At 35.2% G+C, this 21,187-nt stretch overlaps 1 protein-coding gene across 2 annotated transcripts in view; it reads right to left on the bottom strand.

Moving 5' to 3' along the window:
• ROCK1 (Rho associated coiled-coil containing protein kinase 1) overlaps window positions 1-21,187 on the bottom strand; it is an 83,221-nt gene that overhangs the window by 21,996 nt on the left and 40,038 nt on the right. For both annotated transcript variants that reach the window (XM_053975956.1, XM_053975965.1), the window contains exons 6-22: window positions 20,465-20,549; window positions 18,711-18,855; window positions 18,290-18,428; window positions 17,779-17,870; window positions 17,438-17,597; window positions 14,986-15,052; window positions 11,448-11,536; window positions 9,844-9,892; window positions 9,128-9,263; window positions 8,680-8,771; window positions 8,319-8,565; window positions 6,550-6,656; window positions 5,356-5,506; window positions 4,324-4,484; window positions 3,271-3,455; window positions 2,481-2,550; window positions 953-1,047 (exon numbers count right to left, since the gene is read on the bottom strand). In XM_053975956.1, the coding sequence (XP_053831931.1) occupies window positions 953-1,047; window positions 2,481-2,550; window positions 3,271-3,455; window positions 4,324-4,484; window positions 5,356-5,506; window positions 6,550-6,656; window positions 8,319-8,565; window positions 8,680-8,771; window positions 9,128-9,263; window positions 9,844-9,892; window positions 11,448-11,536; window positions 14,986-15,052; window positions 17,438-17,597; window positions 17,779-17,870; window positions 18,290-18,428; window positions 18,711-18,855; window positions 20,465-20,549 (2,070 nt within the window). The remainder of the gene's footprint in view (window positions 1-952; window positions 1,048-2,480; window positions 2,551-3,270; window positions 3,456-4,323; window positions 4,485-5,355; window positions 5,507-6,549; window positions 6,657-8,318; window positions 8,566-8,679; window positions 8,772-9,127; window positions 9,264-9,843; window positions 9,893-11,447; window positions 11,537-14,985; window positions 15,053-17,437; window positions 17,598-17,778; window positions 17,871-18,289; window positions 18,429-18,710; window positions 18,856-20,464; window positions 20,550-21,187) is intronic.

A 21,187-nucleotide genomic window follows, 5' to 3' on the forward strand; every position in this document is an offset into this window, starting at 1 on the left:
TTCCATAGTTCTATCCAAGTGAGAAATGTTCAGGATGAACATAAGATTGCAGAGACTAGTGAAGGAACAGAATACAAAGCATCTACAAAAAGAAGTAGGAAAAGAAATAAATAACCTCAAGAAGAATAGGGGAAGTCTTGCCTACCTTCTCCTCCCTCCCCATTTCCTTGTGTTGGTTACCACTCATGAACAACTTTGCAGAGACATATATATTTTCCTCCTACACCATATTTATTAGCACAACATCTTTTCTTTCTCCCTTTCTTAGCCTACCAAAATGCTGCACAAAACTAACACTGTACATAACCTCTGCCCTTCAGACTGTTTTCCAATGTTGATGCTCAAGCAGAACAAGAGATACAGACTTTAGAAGAAACTGTACTTCATGCATAAGGCTACAGTGTCCTTCTTCAGAACATGAAATAAATTAAGAAATTGGAAAAACAAGCTTAAATTTTTTTTCTTATTTGATAGCTTAGAAAATAGTACATCACCATTAATGGTTGTTAATAATAATTACTTTGGCTGTAATCAGAAATATACTAAATTTCAAAGACTTTGTTACCTTTTCCTCAAATTATTTTACTGACTATAGAAATATATTAAGTAATTATCAGGATAATATAATCAAATTTTAAAAGCTGGTTAGTGAGATGAAAACCACAAATTTGAATTTTTTCAAAATTTTTGATTCTTACTAAATTTTCAGACAAGTCATTATTCTTCTTACAGACATGACAATATCCAAAGCAAATATGAATAACCATATTTGGCTTTGTGAGTCAGTATAGGTAACATCCTATGTATTTGCCACTTACAAGGTGTTACAAAACACTTTTAAGGCCTTTTTCTAAAGGAACTAAAACCTCTTAGATCTGATTAAAAGTATACATGAGTGAGACAGTATTACAAGGAAAAACTTAGGTGTATGTATGGAACATAATGGGCATACTTTTCATTTTGCAACTCCTGCATTTTTCTTTGCGTTTCTTTATTCCTTTCATCAATTTCCTCTTTCAGTTCCTTAACCTGAGTTTTGTAAAGTGTCTGTAAAAGAAAGCATAAAAAAAGAATCATTATTCAAATCCCATACTGAAATTCCTCCTTGTTTTCAGCCTACTTAGTTTGAATTTGTCAAACGTCAACACATGCCAATACTGTCATTAGTGAAATTTCCTCCTTCCTTCCTCTCCCAGATGTTTCTTTACAGTTTCTGTTGGGTAGGGAACTGATATGACCAAATTAGTTTTCAGTTTTCTCGTGTGTTTTTCTATATAGCTGCACAAATACAAATGCTGCAGAAGAGACAGAAGGCACTGTGACACAGCAGAACAGGTCTCCCGGACAAAAACAGGACAAAATTGCATCTTGAAGCATCACTTGTCTCAAAATGTTCATCCAACAAGCCTAACACCATTCTGTGCTTTCACCTGTTGAGTTCTCTCGGTGTCCATTTACCTCTTCTCTTAGAATTTTAAGTTTTTCCTGTACCAACTTAGTAAGTGATTCAGCTGAGGTCTGATTTATGTAAATGACTTACTTCTGTGAATTACTTCTGGTTTTTATAACTATATTGTTATTATTACCACCACCTGTAGTTCTGAAAGTTAAAATTTGATCTTCTACAGTAAACTACTTTTGCTAAATATTTGCTAAATATTCAGACTGAATTATGAATGTCTTATTTAAACTACAAATTAGTGAAAAATGAAGAAATTGAGAAATACAATGCTCTACATCTTCTTATTAGCAGTATGTCATGGAGAAATGCAGAACAAGCCCCTGTAACAGATAATGAAATGATAATCATATGCAGTTTAGTAAACAAAGTTTTTTATTGTCTCTCCCAGGAAAAACCAAATTTAAAAGTATTTCCCAAAGTGAAATGAGTCTGTTCGTATTCATAAATGTATTTGAAGTTCAGGTGTTACAGACATTTTTATCCTATTGTTTCTTTTCACAGAGATTAAACAGATCAAACTCCATCTATGAAATACACATTTTGGCTACCTGGAGTACCCAGTAAGGTTCTTCAGAGATTCAGGTGCAGAGAAGGTAGCTTTTTAGAATAAGGAATACATGCAGAATGCTACTGAGTCTATGGTTCTTAAATGTATGTATGGTAGATCAATAGCATGAGCTATTTTCCAGTAAGTTTGGAGATTTTGAACTCTCTACAATGTTTGCAATTGTATCAGAAAAGTATCTCCTTTCCAACCTCAGGATAGGAACAACTCTGATGAATAATTCAGGTAAGAGTTACTCAACATAATGTCAGTTTTGACAAACAACAAAACGTTTTAGATACACCATCCAATGTTCTCTAATATTTTGTTCCTTGTTTATATTTCAAGCAGGATTTTCTGAATTGCTGATGTATGAAAGGCTGTTACTTATATTAAAACAATTTTAGTTTCAGCTATTCATGTTAATCGATCTTATGTCAAAACTCCTTACACACAATTCCTTACAAGTCTTACCGAAAAATACTGCTCAGCTTCAAGCTGATCCTGAAGCTCACGCATTTGACCTTCATTTCCTCTGTACTGTCTTTGAAGGAATAAAAAAAGGGAAACATTTAAAAGTCAGCTACTAACAAAAGACAAAGACAATTTCTAACAGAACAGTACTCTACAATGATCTTCCATTTGCATATATATTACTTCACAAAGAGCAACAGTTTGCTGTATCCTAGAATTCTGATTTAATACAGCTCTTATTCTAAAACAGTGACCCTTTCAGTATGTAATTTAGAAGCCAAGAAGTACTCTAAATGGAGAAACATTAAGCCAGCTGAAAGAATACATGATAGAAGTCTAATGAAAAATGTCTTCATTTTAAGATAGAGAAACATTAAGAAAATTAATCAGGCAATGAAAGGGAACTATTGACTCCCAGGTACTAAAAGTCCCATATGATTTAGTAAGCAGCATCAGAGTCAATCCATAAAAAAAAGTAACTCAAATAAAAGAGGAATATATACATATATACATCACACACATGTATATGTGTGTGTGTGCCTTAACACAGAATGGTGAGCCAAGAACTGTTCTGAATTGTAGCTCATGACAAAAATATTCCAACACTGAAGGGTACATAGAAATCATAACATGCAGCTACATAGGAATCATAACATGCAGCTAAAAATACTCTTTCAGTTTAGGAAAAAATGCCTATGCTCCAGAGAAATTTATTCACTAGCAGGAACAGGCAAAATAGTACATGCATAATTAAGCAATTTTTTCCATTTTACTTCAGGTTTTTACTTACTTTGCAAGTTGAGCCAACTCAAATTCCAGTAATCTCTTTGCTTCCAACAAGGTATTGATTTCCTGTTTCAGCTGCTTCTCAGAACCCTTCAAGTTATCAGCTTCAAAAGCTTGTGCCTTTAATTCATTCTGTGCCATTATTCGCTTATTCGTCTCTTGTTCTAGCTTAAGTGTCAGATTCCTTACCTAAATAAGAAATATTTCAATTTAGGAGCGTTTGCTAAATAACCAATTACATGTGGCTGAAGAGGTTTCACATAGGGATTTTTTTATATTAAACACCACTGACTAGATGCTACACCATGTACCATATCTCAAAGTATTCCTGAATCTCCAAACACTTCAATGCAATAATCTCACACAAAGCTGCTGCCCTTAGACCCTATGGCAATGATGCTGCAGGATGATAAAGCTTTCTCATATTTAGTTCATTTCAAAGTCTCTGATTTAACTTATCTCAAAGACAACAACTGAAGGAACCTAAATTGTCTGCAAACCTCTCCATGGATTTCAGACCTTAAAAATCTCTCAACCTAGAGAAAAAAATGCATCTTACCAAGTACATAAGAACTAATTTACATGAGTTGTGACCCCTAAGACAGGTGTTATAAACTTCATTCCCATTGTCCTGTAAAGAAAATGTAAGGATGAAGCTATTATTCTTAGTACCTAGTTTTCACATTCAAAAGTCTAACTGCATTTCCTTGAACAAAAGGAAAGAATGCAAACTTGACAACACAAACTCAGACCTGTAAATCATCCACATCAATCAGACTGCACAGTCAAAATCACAAACAAATTTTTTCTTTAGGAAAAGAAAAAACACACAAAAAAAGTGTTATATTGAATTGGAGTTCAAATATGGAAGACATGCTAGAGTTATGAAACAAGCAGAAATTACCTAAACCTACTTAGGCCAACAACTATCCTCAATTCTCCTGAGAGTTCTATTATATAAGGAGCTCAGTATAAATGAATTTAATTTTCTATTTCTCAGTTCAACTCGAATTTCTTATTTATATAGAAAACTATTAGCGATGAACCTTTTACTTACTTCATCTTCCAGTCTCTCCTTTTGCTGAAGAAGATGTTCCAGTTTCTGCTGAGATTGCTTCAGGTCGAAGTCCAACATGGAACACTGTTTTTCAGCTTGAACTATTCGATTTTCTGCCTTTTCTCTTGCTGCCCGTTCTTCCCTTATCTTTTTTTCCATTTCTAAAAAAGATTAAGGAAAGAAAAATAACAAAAATTATTACGTATCATCTGCAAGCATGCTTTTGTAAAAACAGTCATAAATATCCTAATATTTTCAGACCTTTTTGTTCAGCTATCTGAGCTTTTCTGCTATTTGATGAAAGAAAAAAGATCCTGGCATTATTACAAGGAACACTAAAAAATAAAAATAATTCCAATCTGCATTCAAAGCACTGGAATATTATCATGACAACTGCAAGATAAATAATGAAAGAAATAAAAACCAGAGATTCTTGAAGTAACCATTTTGACGTAAGGCAAAGTTTCATTTCCATGAATGGAAAGTAGCAAAAGAAAAAATGCTACCATTATTGTTAACTCTAAAAGCCACATTTAGGTACTGATGACCTTCACAGAGAAAACTTGACATATTCAATTACAAAATCAAGACACGCCTTTGATTCATGGATATACATCTATAAAAGAAACTACTCACTTCACTTTAGACAAGCCTAATGTAACACTGGTATTTTTAATGCAGTTACACAGGAATGAATGCTCCAAGACATCTCTCTTGATAATGCATTCTTTCAATTCTGTTTAGCATTAGACAGAATTTCAAGATTCAATACCATTTTAGAAGCCAAGGAAGGCTTTGAAGTAAGGTATCCAAAACATGAAAAAACAATACAATCTTTATGCAATAGCATGTTAGGGAAAATAATTTAAAATGTGTAGTTTTCATGTTTTAAGATTTTCATACACATTTTCATTATAAAAGGGATCAAACACTTGTGCAACAGTACTACGGTGTAAGACAACGTGTGTTAAAATATCATAATCAGAACACGTTTTATTACATATTTACCTGAAACTTGCAGGAAACACTTACCACACATCGCAACTGATCTTGCCTCCTCTATGGACTGGTGTTTGTCAGTTAACCGTGCTTTAGTCACTTTGTGCTCATTGACTTCCTGTTCTAACCGGTCTTGTAAGGATTTCAGCTTGTAGTTCAAATCTATCTCTAAATTATTCTTTTCCTAAAGATAAAGAAAAAATGATCTGATTTCTGTAATACCTGAGGAATCACATTTTTATTCCCTTTTTTAGTATTAAATTTCTGTTATCATATCAATGTTATTTTCCACACTTAGCAAAGAACAGTAACAGACCAAAACTGTACTCGGTGCTCTGGAAAAAATCTCATTAACTTTTTTTCAGTAGTGTATATACGTGTAAGAAAACCTACATTGGAAACATACAACTAAAGAACAGACATCCTAGAGCACAGAGGAATCAGAATTATTTTTACCTGGATGGATTTGGGTTATTTCATTGCTAGGATTACCAGGCATTAACAGTAATTCACCAAACAAGCATTGGAGATGTGCTTTGAGAGACAAGCACTGGCCTTTAAATAGCTGTTTCACATAACAACAACTTAGAATCGCTTGTCCCCTTCCCTCACAGGCTGTCATATCTCTGGTTTATTCGCATAGACCACACAGCACAGCAAGTCTTTACCTAACCTCACTAGACAGAGTTAACTCTGCAGTCTGTCTGGAGAAAGGGTGCAGGATTTCCTTCTACTCTTAACTTGTTTTTCCATCATATGGAAAGGATCAGAGACGTTAGAGGAATATTAAGAAGGATGGAAAGACAGAAAAAAATTCCACACCTAAGTTGATAAAAAAGCCTGCCTGGCACTGATCCAGTCAAATTAAAATCCAGTAAAGACAAAAAAATCAGATTTTTAAAAAGTTCATTGATTTTCAGAGGCAAGTTTTTGCAGTCATAGTTAGGCAGGAAGAAAACCATTCCTTGCTACTGGCAGCAGGTCTGGATCCTTGGATCAGTGATAATGAATGACAAACACAATTTTCATGCACAATGCTACAAGTAAGAACTACCTGAGGACTTGGGAGACCATCCTGATGAGATTGTAAATTAGCAGTACTTAGTTCATAATTTAAATGTAAGGCTGATTTAGAGCAATAACTCTGGACTTGGAAACATCAATAACATTTGAAAATATAGTCAAAAGCTGACAAAGAGCATCAGGCTTAACATCATTTCACCATACCTTTTCTGAATGATTAAGCATATCCTGTGCTTCTTTTCTTTCTGCTTCCACTCTTTCAAGATTGTTTTTAATGTTTTTTACTTCTTCTTGTAAAGCTGTAATCCGAACTGCCACAAAAAATTAAGTATCACTCAATATTAGTGACTTTACTTAGATCAATTGTCTTTGCAACTTTTATTGATTTCTGGGCCCATAAAATATTTCAAATACTTCAAAATTTTCAGGCATGCAAAGGCTGTACATTGTAGAGCAAACTGACCTTTTTAGACACTCTTTATGCATGTCATCAGTAACAATTAACAAAAACTAATCATGCAAAAATGGTTCCTGCCTTCCATCACTTCCATTATCTAATATTCAAAATTTCTTTCACAAACCCAAGTTCTGCTATGTTATGGAACAAGCACCTATAAGTGATGCTAACTTCATTAATGGGTAGATAAGGCACATTACACAGAACATCAGTCTCAAACAGATTTCTGGGTACAAACACAACATGTATTCACCTAAGTGTGACTCAAACCATGGGGTAGTCAGGCATTGAAACAGGATCCCCACGGAAGGAGTGGAATCACCACCCCTGGAAGTGCTCAAAAGATGCGTAAATGTAAACCACTTAGGGATGTCGTTTAGTGGTGGATTTGGCATTTGGGTTAATAGCTGGCTTCAATGATCTTAGAGGTCTTTTCCAACCAAGACCATCCTATGATTTTCAGTGCTATGACATGGAAGAAGTAACTATTCCTCAAACCCCACAGCATCTACCCTTGTATGACGTAAGAGTTTATATGAAATACTACATAGAATCATGTGGTTTGGAAGAGACCTCTGAAAATAATCTAGCCCAATCTCCCTGTCACATGCAGGGACATCTCTCACTAGACCCTGTTGCTCAAAGCCCCATCCAATCTAGCCTGAAACATTTCCAGGGACAAGGCAACAACAGTTTCTCTGGGCAACCTGTCCCAAGGTCTTATCACCCATAGTGTAAAAAATTTCTTCCTGTATCTAATGTAAATCTACTCTACTTCAATTTAAAACCATTGCCCCTTGTCCTGTTACTACAGACCTTGGTAAAAAGTCTCCGTCTTATACACTCCCTCTCAGCAGGGAAAGGAGAGTCCTCATCAAAAGCCTGTGCCTCATGGAAACTCAATACTGCAGACAGATGGTTCCAAAATGGCAAGTTAAGAGTCAGGGTCCATTAGCACAGGCACAGTCATGAACTAATGCATCTGAATAATTTCTAGTATGGAAGAATCAATACAAATAGTAGAAAGTTTCAAGCATCTTGAAAAAAGGGATTCCGCATCTGTGTCCCTTATTGTGCTCTTAACCTTGCTTGTAAAAGTAATGTAGAATCATCATAAAAGAAAACAAATGCAATTTAACAAAAAAATATCCTTCTCCACAAATGAAAGAAGAGCAAGTGCAAGATATACCAACTTGGCTACTGCACAAGGCAGTAAGACAGTGCTGCATCTTCTCTAGCACTGTCTCAGCTCTTCATATTTTCACACCACTCTACTCAGACTTTTAGTCAGTCAGTGCAGCCCCAGACTCACAATCAGTGTTTGACACTCTTTGATTTTGAAATTCTCTCTCTCCCAAGAGCTGCTCAACATGATCAGGAAGCCAGATCCAATCTTCAGAAATTGTTCAGTCACACTTTGTCTGCAGGTTGGCTTTCCTCCCGTCACCAAACTCTACTTCACTTAAATAGGGTTATCACAACTTTTTTTGGTAAAGTATAAATTCAGAATAATTACCCTGTAATTCTCCAATCATTTCAGATCCATGACTTCTGTCCCTTCGTTCTGACTCCAAAGCAGCTTGTAGTTGGTAATAATCTTTCTCCACCTGCAGTTTTGTGCTTTCCAGAACTCTGCACCTTTCCTGCAGTTCTCTATTCAGTGATTCTACCTGACTTAATGACTTGCTCATTTCTGTGTTACCCTTTCTCAGTCTTGCAGCTGTGTCAGATTCTGTCCTCAGCAAATCATTTGCTTCTTCTAGCTGTTAAAATAAACCAGACAATATTCTCAAATATAAAGATTATGGAACCAGTTTTGCTACATTTCAATGCTCAAATCTAAGATATAATGAAGACAAGGAGCACAAACAACATACTTGTTTTTGTAACTGTGTTATCTTCTCATTTGAAATTTGTGAATGCTGGCTGATTTCTTTCAAGTCTTCCATCTGATCTTTTAGTGTGGACACTAAAAAGAAATTGCACCATTAATACAGCACAGTAAAAAACCCTGAGAGTTTTATTCTTGTTTTTTTTTACACAAACATGTTCCAAAATATTGTTTTGCCTTTGTTAACTTTCTGCTTCTAATATATATTTTTATGTCAAATTTTGTGTTTGCAGACCAACAACACAGCACAGTGTTGCAGAGAACAGAATTTGAAAATAAGAACAAAAATTGTGTTCAAATGAAAATGAACTCAAAATCTGTGTTCATTATTTGAAAAGCTCCCTTTTCAAACTTTTAAGTTACATAACACTACATTACTCCCCAAAACACATCATATACCTCCTCAGTGTCAGTGTTTGGACAATATTGCATACCTTCATTTTCCACATTGCGTCTTTTTTCATTCTCTTGTTCAAATTTTCTTTGGTACTCATTTATCTTATGTTGTAATACCATCTTTTCCTTCTCAATCTGAGACACTGTTGTTTCCAAGTTCTTCCTTTGATTTCCCTAAAATTCAAAGAAGTGGTATTTTATACTTACATTTTAAGGAATGATTGTTAAGCCAGTATCTCTGCAACTAATTAAACAAGGAAATTGATGCATTGTTTCAAATGAATGAATTTCTGGCTTCCTTGAAAATGTTTTCAGAAAACACAGCTTTTTTAACTTCTACATGACCAATTTATACAATTACTAGAAAAATTGTTGTTAGGACAATTATATCTAAAGTAACTACTAAAATTATTATCAAGAGACAAGAGCACTTAACAGAAAATCATCTGCATTTTTGTAGTAATTGACTTTGATAAACTCCAGAAAACTTGCAACAAGCAAGACTAAGTAAAATATTTAGCAGAGTAAACAGAAATCAGCATGACTAACAGAAAGAAAAGTTTTTGTAAATGTCTACAAATAAAAATGCAATCTCCCAATGTTATGTATTGAAACATGATTGTTAGGGCTCAAACTCGAACACAGAACAGTTTTTTTTTTTAGTCACAGAAAAAATATCTTAGAATCATGAAAGTACTATTTCTAACTGCACTCTTTACCCAATTGAGGCATCTTCAGGGGGGAAAAATATTACCTCTTCATCCAGTTCTTTCATTATCTTGTCTAGCTTTATGTTAGAAGATCTAAAAAGAAAACAAGATCATTTAACAGATACATTATACATACTGTTTTTCTAGTGAAATGATTTCTGACTATTACTAAAGTGAATGTTAATATTTTGACTAATGTTATTTTATAATGAACATTTAAAGCTGAAGAAGACAATCAATCATTGCAAATAATTTATAAAATATATCACTAATTATTTATCAGCTTTGTTACAGATTAAATATGTGAAACTTTAGGTGCCACATTTTATCCCTTAATCTGCAAAAAACAGTATATGTACACAACAGGTTATCCTTAAGATTAGAATACCCTGGGAAAACTGCTAAACCGTCATCTAATTATGACCTCCAAATACCTAAAATAGTTCATTAATTCCACAGTGGACAGCTCCCTACTACAGAAAAAGGTATATGAATAATATTATTTGAAAGTCTCTCTGTTGAAGCAATGTATTAAAAGATCGAACTACAGAGAGAGTGCAGCAAAACGCACAGTAAAACATCATTTAACTGACAATAACATTGACATTGTATTTCTGTAGGCAGCCAACCCTCTTCAAGAGGACCCAGACAAGGCTGCCTGGCAAGTACAAAAAGAGGCAGTTGCAATAGCTAGGAGTATTTCCTATCTACTAACTCTGCAGTGAATGGCATGACATACCAGAAGACACAGTGGTGCTCTGACAACTTCAGTAGTACTGCAGGAAGACAGCTACTGAATATCCTTCAAGAATGTACATCCTGCTTATGGAGAGCAATCAGAACGTGCCAACAGTGAACTTGTGTTTAAGTAAGCAACAGTATCACATGGCCTAAATTCCCACTAGACCATTTCAGTTACCAGTTTGCACCTAAGGAGCTTGTACAGCCACACACTATGGTTCTAATTCACAAGTCTAAAATCTTTGTATATCACATATACCTAGTGTTGACTCCTGGGATTTTTTAATTCTTCAGGAAAAGACTTCAAAAGGAGAAGCTAACTGAAGGGGAATTTAGTTTGTATGACTCTCAGTAAAAATGTCTGATTATCAGAAAAGAAGAATCTCAACTGTTTGTTCATAAGTGTGACTGCAAGAAAAACGCCAATTTTCACATAGCCGCTACTTCAGCATGGTAGAAACGGAACTTCAGAAAGCAAATTGTTGTTCTTATATGTCAGCCATAGAAAAAAAAAGTGGTATTCCGACAAGTACTCTGTATTTAGAAAACACCTAATTAATTTTAATAATCCAGTATATGCCATATATACAGAATCTCACCATTTCAAAAAAATCAGCATGGTGACTGTGTACCTCAGTCCAATAAAACATCTGAATACAGAGATATCAGGTGAACTCAAACACTTAAGTGATCAGAAAGAACATGTGTTACACGACTGTCAAGGAAAAAAAATTCTTTATAGCAAACGAAAGAAAATTTTAGAATTACTTAAACCTGTCCCTGGAACTCCCTTGGAGAACTACAACACCACTCTTAGTGTTATCCTGGTAATCCCTAAAGCAGTACCACAGAACTGAAGTGTTAGATATACTTAAATTATGTGAACAATTGAAGTTCAAAGTCTCACCTGCACTTTTGCTCCATTTCATCTTTCAACTGCATTTCATTATGTAGCTGTTCTTCTAACTCATAGATCATCTTCTGCATATTTTCCAGCTTTAAATATATATTTGTACATGAAAGAACATGCATTAAATTTAGAAACTTTAAAAACTTATTTCATAATATTCAGTTCTGCTTACATTGTATCACAGCTTACTTTCTTCTACCAGAATAAGACATTTTTATGTGATTAAAATGTGATACATGTCCCTTCCTCCTTGCCCTCCCCCCCCATTTAATTACAGAAGACAGTTTTTTTCATTTGTATGTACATGAAATTTTAGGTATCTTCAATATTCACAGGGCTAAGCTGAATCAAATTCTCCTTGTTTTACATATCTTCAGTACCTGCCTAAAGATATTACTGCAAAAATTTAAGAAAACACTTCAGTAAGTCTGAAAATTTCTTCTAGCATGAACCACCATGTGTATTTTGCAATGCATCTTAGAAGCTCTCAACAAATTCAGGAAGCAGAACCAGGCCAGTCAGTTACTGGCAATGGGGAGAAAGTGCTCTCACCATCTCTTTAGTCAGAGTTCATTTTTACAGCTAGAACTGTACCAAGGTTTGAAAGATAGTAACAAACTTCAGATGTTAATATGGCACATTACTGCATAGCATGTACTGTTTGCCAGCAGGACAAACTCAGAAATTAATTCCTTTCATGTAGTCTCAAAATATCTACCACCTTCTATCGAATATATAGGCACAATAATCCCATCCCAACATCAAAATCCTGATTTAACATGATGGTGTCAGCTTTGAAGGAGCTCATCAAGCCAAACTCGTGCTGATTCATTATAAACCTTTCCACTGATATTGTAAAGATTTCAGCCTATTTAATTTTTACACATTTCCCTCAACACTCCTGGAACTGCATAGAGAAGCACTAGAAGCACTAATCTAGACTCTGTTCAAAGCAACATATTCAAGTGGTTCTGATGCTTTTCTTTCTTGTTTCCTGTTTTAACTCCAAAATCTCAAAAAACTTCAAAAAATTAGACATTTCAGCACTTAACAGAGCAGCTCTGGAAAACAAATTACTGGTGTGACATAGAACATAACACTATGTGGATCAGACAATGCTTGTAGTTAAAAACAAGGGATAGCTTCTAAATCTAAACTTTGCGGACAAAGGAAGGACCAGTACACAATGCATTTATCTCCTTGGTATGAACTGAGAAATAAAGCAAGAAGCAAGACTATTTAAAGGCTCTCACTGTCATAAGAAAGGACCACAGCAAATGCCCCAAAACAGAGGATAACAAAGGTTCAATGTGATTGCTCTTCCATTTCCTTTTACTCATGTTATAGCCCTTCCAGACAGGGTGCACAGAGGAACTAAATGGGATAGATGAGAAACAGGTCTAAAAAAGACATCTGGCAACGGAGGCATTTCTGTACTGACTCCTACTAGCTTGGACTGCTATCGCATCCTCTTGTGCCTCTCTGTCTCTGCATGTTCTCACATCAGGCTGTACCCCAGGGGACCCATCTGAGCTCGCTGAGCAGTCTAATTATATCAGTAGAGACAACAGGCTTCCGGACTAAGTTCTGCACAATCTGCTATCAATAGACTAAAGAATACCTCAAGAAAATCCTGAGTTACAATTAACTCAGTATAAAAGCACGCCTTTAACTTTTAGTTTGCTCTTGGTTTCCATTTTGAGTAGGAAGCAGGGGAGGAAAGGTCAGCTGAAAAGCCTGTCTGCAACAGAGAAGTAAAGAAAAATCCCTCTGAAACTGTCATACTTTTTTTTTTTTTTTCCTTACTCACTACAGTATAGTGACTCTCGTTCTGTACCCTAAGCAAGGAAGAAAACCTAAGATCCAGTGCAAAAGAATCTGTTAATCTCCTTTTTCTTAAAATCTAAACTGTTTACAGGCGATTATGGCAGCACTAAACCAAGCTAAGCAATCAGATCTTCAAAGAGGTTTGATATTCAGTAAAAGGACATTGAATTCTATTTTTGCACAACATCATGGCCTAATTCTGTTAAGATTTACACACTCGCAAAACAACTATTTCTTGGAAATTTGTGGCACTCATGTGTTTCCCCAAAAACATTCAAAAGGCAGACATCAAAATGCAGAGAGACCAGGTAACATCTTGTGTTTTATTTCCAGAACGAATTAATTTGCTATTAATGTGTCAACATTACCATTTTCATTGCAGCATGTAATGAAAGAAAAACAGCTGAGAAAGAATTGTGGGGGAAAAATACCTTGTAATAAAGACTTAACATTGATTTAAACCTTCCTATATCACTCAAATTCTTCCAGACCTTCACCTCCCAAAACTGCTAAAATCACAACACATTCCAGTATGTCTGACAATATGGACAGGACTATTGAGGATTCTTTAACTACACACTGAGTAGTATTCCACTGAGTATGCCAAGTCCATTCAGTAACTCTCTTCAAAGTCAACCAAAAGCCAGCACACAGTTTTAAGTACTTTCAAATACTGGAAAGTCTGGCTTTGTTTTTAAATTTTACTGTATCAACAGTCAATTGCTTATAAGGAAAAGAAAGTATATAAAATACATCAATGTATGTAAAAAAACAACACATTTCAATGATTAAATTCAGTTGCCCAATAAAGGACATAAACAGTTCCCCTGACCTGTACAAATTTTCTCTGGGTAGTGCCATGTGTCATTAAACCTTTTTATTGCTAATTTAAGAGAAAAGGGAACACAGATTAGTATATTTTATATACTGTTGAGAGTATATACTGTTTTTTTTTTTTTTTTAATATACTGTTGAGAGTATATCTACTCTCAACAGAACACAGAACAAAATACTAACACAGTAAATCATAGTCAAGGCCAGTATTTCTTTTAGAGTTAATTATCAATTTTTGACCATGTTTTCTTCTGGAAAGAATGTGATTTGTAAAATATGAAACCATTTTCAGGGAATAGCTCGATTTATATCAGAACTGATATAAAATCCAAGCACTCAACCAAGTCTCAAACACCTTAGCATATCTTCCTGGAAACCTGAGTGCCAAGATGCTTGGGAAGAACTGAAAGAACATCTGAGCATTTCTTGCTAGGTGAACTGCTCTAGAAATGCAGATGAGTGCCCCAACTCCCAACAGCTTGTGGGGAAGGCCTGTGAAGGAGTAGAATGCCCTTCCACGGAGTTCACTGGAAGTCCAGACTCCATGGTTGCCGCAAAGCTACCGAAGATCAATAAGGCACTCTAAAAACCCTGCACAAGCACTTTGCTATTTCTAAGATAAAAACTGTGAATCCTTTTCCACAAAAAGTTTTGGCTATTGTATTCAATTCAGGAAACCAATGTTATATTAAGAAGTGAAATTCTGCTTTTCCAATAACTTTATTAGGGAGGTCACACTAAAGAGCTAAAAATCATGCATTGATTTCATTGATCTCAAAACACTAAGATAATTTGAGACATTTCTAACTCAAACAGTTTATGCCGATACATGCAGTAGACTCTTTATTAGGACACAATAAAGATGAAGACATACCACACTTTTGTCCACACTGGAGCCTGTTCTGTTGTCATTGGAATTTTCTGCAGGGACACCTAAATACCTGCAAAAACATTTTTAAAGTTGTATTTGAAGAGTTGTTTAAAGGCAAGATTATGAAAAAAAGATCAAGATTATACAGACATCCTAAAATATAACTCCCAGATTTATTGCTCCAAAATGTGGATAATCAAATAACAATCTAATCAGATTTAAGCAAATTTAATTGAAAAATTCAATTTATTGAAAGGTTGAAGTACAAAGCTGCAATAGAAGGCCTCCACAAAAAAAAAAAAAAAAAAAAAGGATTTTTGCCAAATACAATACAACCACTTTTTTTTTTTTAATAACCATTTAAAAAAATCTTTGCTTTCCTTAGTTACAACACTCTCATTGGCCTCCATCCCATAAATATTTACTCAGGCACTTAAGCAGCAAGTAGCAGTAATGAAGCAAAGTCTGCAGAGATTGTGTAACTTTCAACAAAGTTACTAAGAGTTACACACACAAAAAGTTTGCCCTGAAGCCAGTGTTCTTATTTTACGTAAATGTTTTCTAAAAATACCATAAATTTCTAGTTCTGATGATTCTGGAGAGTCAGGTAAATAAATACAAATTACTGTTTTCAAATTCCTTTGGTATTTGATGTGATATTCTTGGCCTGATAGCAGATCTAAAGAGACATAAAGCATCTATTAAGTGCATCAGTTTACGTGAGAAATAACTCCAACACATGAACTGAGAAAGATGGGACACATCCTTTTTGTTTCACATGGATACTTCCAGATATAAAAAACCTCTCCAAACGATCAAGGACAGTAAAATCAAAGGCATCTCCAAACCATGATCAAATTAAGCACCAATCCAGATTTCAGACAATCAAATGACAGACTGGAAATGAAACAGTTTCTTATGGAAACAAGCTTGCTGTTTGGAGTACAAGAAGCCACCATATTTTACACACCAGGTTGTTGAGCAGTTAGAATGTGATACTGAGACAGGCACAGCGCCAGCTCCATCAAATCTGGAAGAGAACTCACAAGCCAGATACGGCTACAAAGCGTTCTCAACTGGAATTCCAAAATCTGTGTTAACATATTTATTTTTCTTTTAATGCTTGAATTATTTTCAGTACAAAAAGAAAACAAAAGTTAGGATTACAGGCTTAGCAAGCATGAATAGTCATTTCAGATTTTTCAAGACAATCACACCAGCAGAATATTACAGGACAAAATTCAGTTCTAGGCCAGCATCACAGTTCTAGTAATCCTGCGAAGTTACCATAGTAGCAGAGAGCAGCAGAACTCTTCAATGACAGCAAGAACACAGCCACTTAGCTCTCTAAATTCCTGATACTGTCCCCAAAAAAAGAAAAATAGGGAAAGAAGAAATTCTGTTATTAGCCTGCTCCTAATATGCTACTTCTTGACAATATATTCCTGCAAGGCAAAAATGAAAACTTTTCAAAGTTACAGACTAAAGTGAGAACAATAGGTGAAACTCTTGAACTGCTGAACTCACCCAAAGTGTACAGAAAGCCTGCAAGTCCTTCTACACCTTACCATGGCAAAAGGTAACAACAAATCCAACTCTTTGCAGAGATGGAAAGAATTTCACCACAGGCTTGGAAAAGTGTTTCCTCTTCTATGCAAGGATGAAAACCAGATTTATTTCCTTTTAAGATTTTCCTATCCAGAAATGCTATTAAAACTAACAGTCTCTATCTGACAGTTCTACTAGAAGTTTTAGCCCATTTTAAGCCTGACACCACAATTAAAAGCAGCTTTCCAAGTATTAAAAAGTTACTGAGATTTTTGAATGTAGACGTAGCTATCCATAGGACCTACAGTAATAATGACTGTTGAAAGCATGAATTAATACAGCTTTAACTGATGTAATTTAGAAGACTTTTAAAGCAATACTGAAAGCCGTAAAGCATCAAGATCTCACTCAGTCAGTGGACGTGTATTTAAGAAAATTATGAAGCAGAAAGCGTGCAAGTAGGAAATTATTTCTAGTAAGCCAAGGTTTAATTTACCACACACTAAAACACTGATGTAAAGTATGGAAACTTCAGCTCAGGGACAGTAATATGCAGTAAAACAAATGGACTTTCAAACCCTGATTCATGACTCTACACACAATTCAGTGTTCTGCAGGCAGCTCTGCCTGGTATTGGCAACAGTGGATTTTCTTGCTTAGCTTCTGCAGCATCATTATAAAAGCTTCTCGATGCGGAATAGCACACTCAACAACACAATGTGATATTTTAAGGTAATGATGTCTAGCAGTACTGGTTATCATAGTTAAAGTATTAAAAGAGTGTAATTTTTAGTATTCTGAATGATTAGTAAATATCTGAATAGACTTGAACCTAAATATTGGTTGGTAAGAGTCAGGAACAGTGCCAACAAAGAATACACCATTAATTTGCTTTCTGCACACATACCGACGGTTGCTGTAGTACGTAAATCCTACAAAAGGAAGCTGGTTGCCCACAAATGCTTTTGGTATGGGAAATGTTTCTTCCTCTCCTTTGTCTTCTTCCAGATCATCAAAATTACTAGTGTCAATGTCACTACTTAAGTCAGGCACAACTGGTGCTACAGCTAGAAAAAATGCAAAATAGTATGATAATAATCAGTATACCACTCAAGTCACTAAGAAAATTTTGCTTGTTACAGAGTAAATAAAATTGTAAACTCCTTTAAGCAAAATACACCAGTCCTTTTGCTAACATGATACATAGGTAAGCCAGACCACCATTTCTGAGAAAAGCACTATACTTACTGTCTCTGAGTGTTTCCCAAGCCCACTGATCATTTTTGAAGAAAAGGTGCCGTTTAATTTCTTCTACACCATTTCGTCCTAGCCTCACTTCCCTGTTAAAGAGTGTTTTGGTTAAACACATGCGATTCCATAAATTATTCTGAAGGAAAGACTCATTTTAAAGCATAAGCTAACAACAAAGACAAAAAAATACCTCTCAAGCTACGGTAAAATGTACACATAACTCAAATGTTTTCATAAGAAGATCTCTATATGAGCACAGCAGCTACATTTGAGAACACAGTCTGGTTTTAACTTTGTGTATAAGGAGCTCTGCTGCTTCTGTTTCCACCATCATGGACAGTTCAGGCAACTGCCAAGTTTTTACACCGCACTCATGCCCAGGCTCTAAGAACTTCACTTCTGAGCAGTTTAAAAATCTACACAAAACAAATACTTTTTTTTTTCCAACATGACAAGAAATACTCTTAATGAAGGCTTATTTTCATTATGAGTAAAATATAAACCTTACCTATCAGTTAAAAAGGCACAAATGAGGTTTTTTGCCTCTTTAGAAATGTCACTGTCATCAGGGAAAGTAAGGGAGTTCTTATGGTTCATAATCTTACTGTATGTTCCAACCAAAGAATCAGCATAAAAAGGTGTATCACCTGAAAAAGACAAACCACAAACATTCAAAAGCAGATCAAACTTATTGTAGACGTGATTTGTAATATCTGAATTACATATACAACAATGTAGGCAACCAAGTGAACAACAGGCAAGGACAAATGTTTGAGAACTCTGCCAGAATTTTTCTAAAATACACTCTGTAAATGCCAGGATCTATAAACCACAGCTCATGCCAGAAGAGCAATGTTAAAAACAAGAGTGATTTTAACATGGGAGTCTAGTTAAGTAGTGCAGACAATTCTGATGATCCTACTACTCACCTACAAGCATCTCATACAAGAAGACTCCAACTGACCACCAGTCACATTCCCGCCCATAGTAACCATCCCCTCCCTGGGACTTCAATACTTCAGGAGAGATGTAGTCTGGTGTTCCCACAGCCGTGTCACATCGTACCATTCCTTCCTACAAAAGAGAAGAAAACAGCCAGGCCCAAATATAAGATCCAAAGTTGCCAGTAAGTTCCATGAGTTTATGCAGCCTAAGCAAAATCAACAGATCCACATCAAATTTTGTCAACAAACATTCTTTTTAAATTGGTTTTTTTTTAATTTTTTTGAAGTCTAAGCTGCTAAAGCCAGAACAAAGCACTATATCTTTCAAACACAATGGAAGTTGCTTTAAAAACCTCAGTTAGTATCCAAGAAGTAATCAGAACTGCATCTAAGGCCCTGTAGACACCACACAGCCACTCATGCCAGTATAAATGTGTCATTTGCTGACAGGATGTACTGTAAACAGTGAAAGCTCCTCTGTTAGCATAAATGGGTCATCATCAGGGATTTTGATAACAGGAACAGCTGAACTGCAAGTTTTTGGCCTTCAACCCAAGATACTGAATGCTAGAAAGACTAAAGGTAGATAAGGCTTTGAAAATCTATGTAGAGAGACTTCAAAACAGGTAATAGATGAGAAGAATGCTTGATGTTCCACACACCCCCAAGAAAGAGCTGACAGAACCGAGATCAATCACACTGGAGCTGTCAGCAATCACACTGAATGCTGAAGGTGTAACCACACACCCTTTTCCAGTGCCATTCAGGCACTTCTGAAATAATCCTATGCCATTCCTAGAAATGGATCAGTGCATAAAAATACATAACTAAGCAAATAAAATAAATATTAATGTAATGCTGCATATGCAGCAAACCCTAAATTAAACTCCTATGCTGAGCAATTTTTCTTCTAGAGAATAACCTTTCTCTTTCAAAAGACTAGAGAAACCAAGACTAGGCTCAAGACTACTAGGATTTTTACACATAGTCTACACTTGGTTTTCATTGGTGCCTTTTATTCAGCAGCTAAGTACAATACTCCTGGAATATGATGAGATCATATTGTACATGAGACACCAACTCTACTAAGTGCCACGTATGTCAGATTTCCACAATATGTTTTCCTCAAATATATGCACAGGTTGACCAGTCAGTTTTGTGTAGGGAACAGCAGTGCTACACAGCACATGAATACTGCTGCGAAACATTTTTTTAAAATGACTTCAGAATACATTTTAAAAAAATAAATAATTCTATGACACCTGTTTCCTTCAGATTTGTCCTCATGCTATGTTAGCAACGGCTAATAAGTAAAACTGGTATTTAACAACTGGCATGACAATTTTTATTCTTTCATTTCTGACACACTACATAAAAATCATCTAATTTCTTTGCCCTAACTTTTCATACCAAAAGACTTAAAGAAATAACCCTGAGCAACTAGAGACAATCAAAGGCTTGGCTTCAGAAAGTTTCTCTAAAAAACAGTACTTGAAGAACCATTTTAGCACTTTACATTGTCACTAAGTAAGATGCATGAATCACAGAATGATCTGGATTAGAAGGAACCTTAAAGATCATCTAGTTCCTTTCACTAGGCCATGAAGAACAGTAAGGGAACAAAGTGGAACCTGACACTCTTCTCATCTTGCTTAAAACTTTCTAACACCTTTTCTTTCCACTTTTAAGTATGTTTTCCTTTCACAAACAGAAAAGTGAAATTACAAATATATGTTTACCTTGTTCATCTTCATACAAGTACCAAAATCTGCTAATTTTAAATGACCAGCTTTATCTAGCAGCATATTATCAGGCTTCACATCTCTGAAAGAAAAATACATATTTTAAAAAGTAAAAATGCAATTTAATAGATTTAACTTCTGAAAACAATGGAAGTCAACTGCTTTTCAGATGCAACATTTAATGGAAAAACAGCAACATTAATGCACCACCATTGCCTCCACTTTTTTTTTTGCTTTCTCTAAGTATCACGACCAACAGAGACTTCTGAACAACAACATTTTTAAAAACTAGAACACATGTGAGAATACAGCCTTAAGTCACCAAATTTAATAGATCTGGACACTAATCTTGAACCTCAAGTTCTTAAAAAACACTCACTGATTATGTCAAACAGGCATTGAAAACACAGCTTCTCTCCTGTACCACTTGTACTTCTAGGGAACAACTGAATGTCATTTTCAAAATTCTATTATTGTGAACAAATATTTTCCCATGACTGAAGAGGAATATTAACTTATACCACTCGCCAAGTACTTCCACTACAGAAGTTTTCATAAAGTAACTGGTAAAGTGCAGCATGTTGATGTCATTGAATATACTGAAGCAGAATAGCAGTAAGAAACAATTACCAAGATAGCATAACACAAATTTCAGGAGAAAATATATTTCAGAGACCTCAAAGGAGAACTTTGGCCATAACTGTCAGATGAAATGTAGTG

This window comes from Vidua macroura, chromosome 1 (genome assembly GCF_024509145.1).
Source record: "Vidua macroura isolate BioBank_ID:100142 chromosome 1, ASM2450914v1, whole genome shotgun sequence".
NCBI lineage: Eukaryota > Metazoa > Chordata > Aves > Passeriformes > Viduidae > Vidua > Vidua macroura.